General features: G+C 41.9%; 1 protein-coding gene across 3 annotated transcripts; it reads right to left on the bottom strand.

Annotated features, from left to right (window-relative positions):
• CUNH18orf21 (chromosome unknown C18orf21 homolog) lies at positions 1 to 4,948 on the bottom strand. Of its 3 annotated transcripts, XM_041475972.1 has the most exons (6): positions 4,846 to 4,931; positions 4,708 to 4,730; positions 4,219 to 4,328; positions 3,749 to 3,954; positions 597 to 805; positions 1 to 194 (listed from the first exon to the last, which is right to left on the bottom strand). In XM_041475972.1, the coding sequence occupies exons 3-6, from the start codon at positions 4,238 to 4,240 to the stop codon at positions 41 to 43; spliced, it is 591 nt and encodes a 196-aa protein (XP_041331906.1). In that variant the 5' UTR covers positions 4,241 to 4,328; positions 4,708 to 4,730; positions 4,846 to 4,931; the 3' UTR covers positions 1 to 40. The 3 variants fall into 3 exon arrangements, with proteins under 3 accessions (XP_041331906.1, XP_041331904.1, XP_041331905.1); XM_041475970.1 differs by lacking the exon at positions 4,219 to 4,328 and having other exon boundaries at positions 4,846 to 4,948; XM_041475971.1 differs by having other exon boundaries at positions 4,219 to 4,730; positions 4,846 to 4,942.
• Between the last annotated feature and the right edge of the window lie 5,074 nt (positions 4,949 to 10,022).

Here is a 10,022-nt window from a genome sequence, read left to right as displayed (position 1 = left end):
TTTATTGCTGTAATCTTTATTACTTTGAAATAATATATAACTAAAGTAAAGTCAAGAAGGTTTTGAAATCTGCCTTCTGGTTTTTCTCTCTTTCTTCTAGGTCAAGCATCCGTTTTAGCTTAGAAAAGTGAAATTTGGAATTTCGGGGAGTCTTGGAAGCAGAGTTGGTTGTTGTCTGTCCAGATTCACGTGTCCTGAAAAACAAAAGATTCAAATGTCTTAATGGGGAGAAATCAGAATTAACGTAAAGTAACTGTGAAAGCACACATATATAATTTGAGTAAAAAATATCCAAGAGAAATAGTGTATTTTTATGTGCAGGTGAGCACTCAGAATTGTTTGTCATGCAAATTTTAGGACAGACATTTTGCATTAAAGACACAAATGTAACTGGGCATTCTTTGCACACAGTAGCTTTTCATGAGAATCTTTGATTTTAAAGGTTAGAAAGTTAAAATTGATCTCCTCAACCATACCAATTGAGAAATACACTAAGTTATCAATTTAAACTTTATTACAAGACTGATGTAAAATCAACAAGATTTAATACACTCTACTTGGCAAAGGTCTGCTTTAAATAGGAAAGAAAAAGGTACCTGGAAAGTGATGAGGGAGTGTTCCCTTTAGAACCCAACCTACTGCAGCTTACAGGTGTCATTTTCTTTGCAGACTGAATTTTTACACCGGGTGTCTTCAGGCTAGATTTGATATCTGGAGTGCCACAATTTTGTGTTTTGGCTGCCAGAAAATCCCTGCTTTTACCATAGTATCTTGTTGTTTTGTTGCACGATTTGCAAGTAACTAGCTGTGGAGAGAAGAAAGGAATTATCAAGCTGTCTTTCAGTCTTTCCACCTTTATGTTATAAAGCCATTAGAAGAATTATCCAAACTGTTCTCCAAATACCACGACACAAATTAAATATTTGCTTAAGTGAAACATGAGATACTAAATACAAAGATACATTTTGTAACTCATATTTTAATTCAGGCTTCTTAAGCCAAACATGTCCTTTGGGTTTATCTAGAAATTGCTCCAATTCCCTACAAACTAATTTCTGGAGACCCATACTGCTGAATTTGTACAGTGCAATACAGAGAACATTCCTGTCAAGACATGAAACAGCACCTGAACTGGGCAAATCATATTTTGAGTGTACAAGATATACTGAGTATACTGGAGTACTCCTATACATTGGGAATTTGGCTAAAAAATGTGACATTCTGTGCCATCTAAAGTCACTAGCATATTCTACCCCCAATGAAGTTATATTGCACACTTTTCAGGGAATCTTGGGATAAAATACTCAAAACTCTCAAACCCAGTCATCCATTTTACTAAAAACAGCAAGTCTCAGTGAAAAAAGACAAGGTTTTGTATTAGGGCAAAAGTATTTACTACAATAAGGAGGGTGTTCTAAACAAAGGGCACTTTCTCTTCTCTTCTCTCTGTGTACCTCTAGGCTGCAGGGAACTTCAGCAGCACACCAGGCTGAGAGGTGCACCAGAACTGATCACATCACCCAGTCAGAGGCTGTCAGGCATTCCTGATATCCCTTACTGCCATGGCAACTACTCATACTAAGAGATATGAAAGTAATACAGCCAGACAGCTTTCTGAGGCACCAATTAGACTGACAGAAAAACAGTTACGTGACGCTTCTGGTTAAAAATAACATACTCAAAAGACTGTCACAAAAATGTCTAAGCAGTTTTGAAAACATCTACACCAAATTGTTCTTCATTTCAGAGTGTGTAAATTCAGATAGTTTATTAAAAATTACATTTAGAGATGCTGAAATGAAACATTTTTAGTTAAGTGTTTTGACTTCCTCTAGACATTGTATTTTGTCAGCCTAACAAGCTAAAAGAAAAAAGAAATAGCATTAACTATTTTAGTGCTCAGGTATTGACGTATTTTTAGTTCTTCTAAATTAAATTCAGGTGGGAAAAAAACTCAGCATTTCATGGTAACTTAGCACTGTGTGGAATATAAATGGAGGTGACCACTTTACAATGAAGGAATTACTGAATTAATCATAGCACTTCATAGCTAATTTCCATTCCCTGAAATGGATCAGCAGTTAACTCCAAAAATTTTTAAAGCCTTGAAACAGTCCCTGTGTTACATGCCTTTTTATGGCAGAAGCAATCTAAAATCAAGTTCTACTTGCTAAGAAAGTTCTCAGAGGTTCAACCTGTCACATTATTGCTCGCATTAATTTCCAACCACACTGGAATTTTCATTTGCACAAGTCTCAGGTATTAGATTACAGGGATCTACATTGCTAATTTAGAAAGCTGCTAATTGCTGACAGCATTTTTAAAGACTTAAGACAAGAAACACTTAAATCATAATCCACAGGACAAATTCAAACTGAACAAAACACAAGTACAGCAAACTGTAATTACATACCAAGATCAAAATATTACCCATAGTTTAAGCTAGACCTATTTAAACTGAATTTTAAACTACTCATATGAATGCACAGTGTGTCCCTAACAAACACTCTCCAGCTACAGAATAAGTCTAAGAGCCCATCATCATTTCATAGGACACTGCTCTGTTCATCAGTTGCTTAAAGGGACAGTTCTTAATGCACCCTCAACATTCATGACATCAGAAAAATAAAGCAAACATTTCCACTTGAAGGATCACAGAACATCTTGAGTTGGAAGGGACCCACAGGCATCATCAAATTTCAGCTCCTGGCGCAGCACAGGACATGCCAAGAATCACAGCGTGTGCCTGAGAGTGTTGTCCCAATGCTTCTTGAACTCCTGTCAGCCTTTGTGCTGTGACCCCTTCCCTGGGGAGCCTGTTCCAGTGCCCAACCACCCTCTGCGTGAAGAACCTTTTCAGATGTCCTTTCTGAAGCTCAACTTCGATCTACAATATGGGGAGAGTGCCTTGATGAAGCCTCTTATTTTGCTCTGACAGCCAAAACTCTTGGTGATACATTCCTCAGTTTAAATTTTTTAATTGACTCTTTAATAATTTTTCGTTTCACAAAATTTATTCCTGTAACCACCAGACTCTTATCCAAGAAAATCCCAAGTGTGCCACCAACTGCTGGGCACAATAAGGTGCTATCTCATTTATGACAACAACCGTTCACATAACCTGTTTTAAAAACAGTACATACCTCGGCAACATAGGTTAAATGTTTACTATTATTCTTCCAATAGTAATTAAATGTCACATTCCTGAGTACTTTTAGGAAAAATAACTGAGGCCTCAAGAAAAACATCAACTTGTTGAAATTACCTCTGTAGTTTAGTTTTAAGAGAGTTTCTATAAGCAGTAACATTCAGACAAATGTAAAAAATTCTATTAATACAGATGGCAATAATAATCTGATGAAGCCATGAGAGGCTAGTGAAATACAAGAAGTAAAGCTTGTGTCAAAACATATTTGTTCAACAAGAGATAAACTGAAACAAAGGCAGTAAATGCGATGTTTGTGTAGCTTTGCTAACATGTGGGGTCATGAGGTTTTTTTTGACAAGAAATGCTTACTGTTCTTGTGTTCATGATCTACCTATTGTGGAAAGTAAATTTTAAAAATGTCATTTATGCATAGAAGTTATTCCAAAAAAGAAAGGAAGAGTCTTATGCTTGTGAAAAAGAAATGTGTGGGCTCCTCTTCTAAGAGAAAGGTTTCTGCATCTTCTTTTTTTGCCACTGAAATAGGAACATGAAATTTAGGGAAATGTCATGTACATGCCAGTTCCAAATAACTGTCCTTACCAGAATGCTTCTTGACTCCCTGTACTTTCTCAAAAGCTTCGTCTGCTTCATGTTAAGCTTATGATTCTTTGCCTCTCGTTTAAGAACCTTCTCTATCTGTGGAGTCACTTTCATCTTTGGTTTGAGGCGCACTCGGTAGCTGTCAGGAACCAGGAACTGGAAGCAGTAAGGACATATCCTTCCTAATCCACGTTCATCACCTACAGCTAAATAAAAGCAAAAGGATAAAATAACTATGTTCTATAAGCAAACGTTAAAATGGTGTGTTTCAATTTTAACATTACCTAGGTATATGATTTTGTGTTTAAGATACCACTAGAACACAAGAGGAAGCTGAGCACCAGAATGTGCTCAGGTGAGCACAATTCAGACAAAGTTAATGCATGGCACAAGTTTACACAATATGTAACTGTAGATTTTCTTGAAAAAATTTAATTCCTTCCCAAAAATCTTTAGTACTGGAGACTCACAATTCTGTACAGAGCTCCACATAGGCACAATCTTCTACCAGATCAGGGTCACCAATGCCTTGTAAAGCTCTTTGCCCGTTTTAAGTGTGAGAAAATGACACGATCTCAGGCTAGAACGAAGAAACGCTTTGAGATAAATTTCAGACCCAACAAGAGGCTCGCTCCTGGCAGCCGCCTCATTCTCTCCTGCTGCCGGAGCTGGACTCGGGCGCCTCTCCCTGAACCCCCGAGGGACACCTGGCCCTGCTTCCCGGCCAGCTCGCCACTGCTGCCGGCAGCGCCGAGACACGGCCCTGCGGGGGCAGCGCAGGGGCAAGGGGGAAAGGGAGGCAAAGGGCGAGCCGGCATTCAGCCCCACGCTCCTGTCCTTCCGCTGCTCTCCCTCGGCACGGGCCTCCGCTGCAGCGCGCCGGGCTCAGGGGCGCCCGGCTCCGGAGCCCCCTCCTCCGGCCCCGGCTCCACCGCCTGCGCCCGGGGCCCCTCACTCGCCTCGGGAGTTGCGGAGCATCCACCTGCGTGGGAGAGAGGGAAAGCGTCAGGGCGCGGCCGCCGGCACGGGCGGGGACATCCCGCGCCTCACCGCCGGGCTCCCGCACCGCCCGTCCCCGCCCCGCCGCGGTTCCTTACAGCAGGAATCGCGCCTGGCCCGGGCAGGTTCCCGCCAGCTGCCCCGCCGCCGCCAGCTGCCACCGCCGCCCCATGGCGCCGAGCGCCCGCCCCGCCGGAAGAGACGGGAAGGGAAGGGAAGGGCCTGGATGCGTTCCTGTAGCACCTGCTCCGGGGGACCCTGCCTTGGCACAGGGGCTGGACTGGATGATTTCCAGAGGTCACTTCAAACCGTAACAATTTTGTGATTCTGTGAAAAAAAACCCCCCACCTAAACTCCAAACCCCACACATTTCTCTGTGAGGGCTTGTCAGGTGAAAGATCTGCAGCAGCAGCTCCAGAAATCGCCTGATGCTGAACTTCATCTGTCGCGCTCTTTATTGGAGGTGCCTTTTCCGTGGATTTTGGCGACTGCAGACTTTATCACTCTGCAAATGTGCTCCCATTAAAAAAAAACAAACCAAAAAACCAAACAACAAAACCCCCCCCAAAAAAACAACCCCCTACCAAAACCACAAAAAACCCCCAAAAACCTCCCCTGCACCCCCCCCACAAAAGCCCCAAAACCAAACCCTCAGCTTTTTACCGTTTGATGTGTGTTTTATTAATTCCCTCAGCCCTGCTCATTTGCTAGACGTTTTTATCCTTTGATCTATTGGTAATGGTGTTCATTTAGGAGAGGTATTCAGCTGAGCAGGCTTCGATAGTCTATCAAGGAATTTGAATAAATGTAATTATTTCTTATTTTCTGACATGGAGTAGCCAAGGGCTTTAAAAATAGAAAAACAAAGGGAAAAAGGAATTTCAAGGCTTCCTTTAAGACAGCTTTACTGCACAGTCAATAAATCTGGACTTGTTAATGAAATGTTCATAATAGGTACAATTAGGGCCTCTGCTGACTCTATTTTTTTAATGAAACTAATTTTTTCAATTAGTCTTTCAATGTTATATTTTTGTTGCCTTTTTGCTGGCTTTGTTGATCCTAATTTTTGAGTGAACTCCAACCTTTTCTGAGTGGAAGAGCAGATTGTAATATCCATTCCAAACACAGCCAGTGTCCATCAGTCAACAGATTTTTTGGCAAATGAAGTATTCCCATTTATTAATACTGGCGAGGGAAAATGAAAGTACTTTTTGAACACCTGTAAGCAAAGATAATTCCAATGCTTTTTGAGGGGTGGGTCTGTGTCTATAATTTTTTAAGCATGTTTATTCCCTAGGGAAGTTGCTTGTGGAGGAAGAATGGTGAGGCAAGGCAGAACTTTCCCAGCTTCTGCCTAGATAAAGGGAAATGTGCTAGGGATTTCTTCTTTTGCCTGGAGCTGGGACCTGACTCCTCCCTGCCCCTGGAGTGGTGCAGGTGGGCCAGAGCATCTACACCAGCACCGTGGATTAACTTTTTCTTGTGAGAACAAATGCCTGAGCCACCTGATTAACCAGCATGTGCTGTACTTATTAAGCAGTGACTAACACAATGCAAAGGATTCATTTATATTCACCCCCCCCCTTCACTTTTACACTCTTTATTATCCCTGCTTTTTCTCCCTCAGTGTCTTCCATTCTGCCCAAAATGCTTTTACACTTTTTTCTCCTTCTGCTCCTGAGACAACACTGGGTCATTCCTTTTTTTCATCTTAGTTTGCCGGATTCTCTTTGCATTATAGATCATCTTTGTCCAAAAAGCAGGGCAGCCAGCCACTCCCAGTGCCATCCACACACAGCGCGATGTGCCTCATCCCCGGTCCCATCACATGAGGCTTTCCCATATTAGGTGCGGTGCTGAATGTGCTAAACAAAGCATTAGAGACAAGGAGGAAATGGCCAAAAACCATGGCCCCAAATTCATGGCTCTCTACGAGCCCCTTCCTGCAGAACGCCCATCAAAAGGCAGTATTTCTGTGCATCCAGTGCTGGCAGGACCAAACCCTTAAAACCAGACAACCCTCAGATCCCCGGCACAGTATTTATGGCATCAGTGGGATGAATTCATCCGCATTTCAAGGCAGAACGTATTCGTCTCTACTTTTTCCTGGCTTTTGTTCACAAAAAAAAAAAAAAAGCCCACGTTAGCAGAGCCGTGTTACAAACTGCTTCCCGCTTCTGTTGTTTAGCGCTTTGTGGCTACCACGGCTGGCCAGCAGGCTGTAAATCTTGCCTGGTGTTTTGTAACAAAGGAAAAAATAGAATGATTTGTGTTGACTTTTGGTCATCGTGTATCATTATCGATCCGGGGGAGGGCGGCGGGGAGCGCGTACCGTGTATCTGTTGCTCGCCACTTCTCCGGGAAGGCGGTGTGAGCCAGCAGTCAGTAGAGGGCAATAGAGAAATACAGTTTGTGATGCCTAAAGGATTTGAAGCCCTGATTATGTGTTTACAGAAAAGAAAAAGAAGAAAAGAAGAGCCAGGAGGATAGGTTGTTCAGTTTACTACCGGAGACCTGACTGTGACAGACCACCAAGAAAACAAAATTTTCAAAGAGAGTAAAGAAGACCTTCTGCAGCATCTGCAAGTCTGTCCTTTTTTCTTCAGAGTTACGTAGGATAACTTAGCCAGAACTTATTGATGTCTGCATGTTCAGTGGACTCGGGAATGGACTGGGAGATGCGGGGATGTACTCTTTGGAAGAAACAGGAGAGGAGGCATTTCAAAGATCCTGCAGGTGACAAAGGTGAGCAAACTCACAGCTTCTCTTTCACGTGAGATAATAAATGTTCAGTCAGCTGTATCAAAGTCATGAACACACTGAGTGAGTGATAGAAATTATATGAGAATTTTGCTTTTTCAGGCATGCTTCTGCATGATTCATTTTCTCATGGAAAAAAAGAGGATAGTGATGCTACAAGGATAAGCATTTCCAAGCATATGTTATTTTGGAGACATGCTAAAACCAGTGACCTGTTTTATGTGTCATGTTTTGTATTAGAACTGTTTGAAACGTGCTCATCATTTTACAAGGTTTATGTGCTACAGTTCCTAGACTCTAGTTTACAGAGAAATATATAAAAAAGATATGACTATTGTTGTTCCTTTTAGAGGGGATTTTTGCTCAGTTTTTAGACAAATGTGATTTGAAGGTTTGGAGAAATTTATTAAGAGATTTCTGGATGCATAGTGGGAATGCCCTCCGGTTTCTCAAAGGCTTTTTAATCAGAAAGATATTGCAAAGTGATCATGAAGAATACAGTAAAAACAAAAGGTGTTAAGCCATAGAAATCAAGGGGGTGGCAGAGGTTTGGGAAAGCAGAAAAAACCACAAGAGACTAAGTTAGAAAATAAACATGTGAAACACTTTTCTATTGCCAAGATCTCAGCTGGTGTCACCATAAAACTTGGAAAATATCCTTAGGATGCTGGGAACCATTAAAGCAGTACAGATTATCACAAGATAAACTTCCACTTCAGCTGCCACCACTACCAGAAGTGACCAATAAGAAATGTTTGGGAAATGAAAGATGAAGAATCAAAGCATTGACATTCTGGGGATATCACAGAGCAAATGCAAGGGTATCTAGAGGTCAGTCAGACAGTACCCATTTGAAACAAGGCAGGCTGATAAATAAAATAAATAAAACATACTTTGAAACAAACCATCAGCTTTTAAAAGATAATTAAAGGACAAGTTATCTGGTGCTCCTCCTGAGCTTGGATTTATTGTAAAAGTGGTATCATAGGTGAGGCTATGACACAGTGATTTATGTATGCTTTGAGTGCCAAAACATGTAAAAGATTAGCGTTAGTTTTGTTAGTTTATATGTTGTTTAGAACACAGCTTCCTTGCAGTATGTACCTGAGGGAGGTGAAAGATAATGTATACAAAGCATGCCACTATATCCTGTGGGTTGATAACATCCATTTGATAGGGAATGGACCCAATGACTATCAGAATCCATCTGATCTTGAAAGCTACAAGTTCCAGTTTCCAATTTTTAATTCCTTTCATTTAACTTCCAGTATTCTACATCTTCTTGTATGCTTGTAAATCCATTATCTCAAAAGATAATAGAAATTAAAGATGGTATTGAACAAAAACCTCAAAGAGAAATACTCATGCAGCTTAATAGTGCCAACTCTTCTTTAAAGTGGTCTCTGGTAGAAACTATTAACTCTGTATCTAGGATGTGAAGCTGTAGGGCAGTAAACATTCCCTTGTAACTGATGCCTATTTTCAGTGAAATTAGCAGGGTTGCTGTGTGGTGTTATGGCTTTATAAATACAGTCAAAGGGATTTTTGTAGTGGGGAGCCACACAGGCCAGCGGCTGGGGCTGAGGAATGGTTGCTACTGCTCCTGGAGGTCCAGGCCTTGCTTTGTCCCTGTGTGACTTTGTGGTACATCAGGCTTGTTTATGGTCATCTCATGAAGTAGCCAGCCTGCCACCTTGCCCATGCCAAGGGCTGGGCTTGGAGTGGCAGGGTGCAGATTGTCCAAGGAGGCCCTCCTTCCATGCAGGTTATGGGAAAGGCCATCGCCAAGTTGCAATATCCTTCAGTACACAGACAAACACACTCCTATGCCAGTTCTGCCTGTAAGTCCTTGTCATCTTGAGTCATAATAAAATATTCCTTAATTTTCACTCACAGACCAGTTGTCTAAAATTGTTGAAATCTCAAGCCAAAGTTTCACCTGTGAAAAAGATGCTGCTAATTAATGTGTTAATTGTCATGTAAACCCCTTTGCTTAATGAGATGTGAAATAGCCCCTGCTGTTAGGAATGTCAGTGTGCACAAGAGTTTGTCCCGGGCACTTAGGGTCATTTATTGCTGTGCTGCAGCACAACCCAGGGCTGCTATTTCAGCCTCTTGCCAAAATAGAAACGTTTTACTTTCTGATGAGTCATCTGGGTTTCACTGAGATCTTGCAAGGTTCCCCCGCCCTATTCCTCTTTGCTGTTGAGTCCAGGCCCTGCCCTGGAGGCCTTGCTTTCTCAGGAAAAGATGGGGTGGAACCTGTTTCAGCAGCTGTCAGCTCCATTCCTTAATTAACTTGGATCAAACTGCTAATGAATGATATGGAGCGTTTTCCCTGTCCATGGAGCTGAACATGCAGTGTTCCCAGCCTTTTCTGGCCAGCAGTGTGGCTGAGCAGTGCTGGCAACTGAGTCGGAGTTTGCCACACGTTGTGCTAAATGTTCCCTGCATCAAGGTAGAAAGGGAACTAGGTCAACCAAAGGTGGCAGCTTTAATCTATTTTCCAGGTTGG

This window comes from Pyrgilauda ruficollis, unplaced genomic scaffold, assembly GCF_017590135.1.
Source record: "Pyrgilauda ruficollis isolate IOZ18807 unplaced genomic scaffold, ASM1759013v1 scaffold37, whole genome shotgun sequence".
Lineage (NCBI taxonomy): Eukaryota > Metazoa > Chordata > Aves > Passeriformes > Passeridae > Pyrgilauda > Pyrgilauda ruficollis.
The sequence above is the reverse complement of the archived record's forward strand: the minus strand, read 5'-3'. Positions and strand labels throughout refer to the sequence as shown.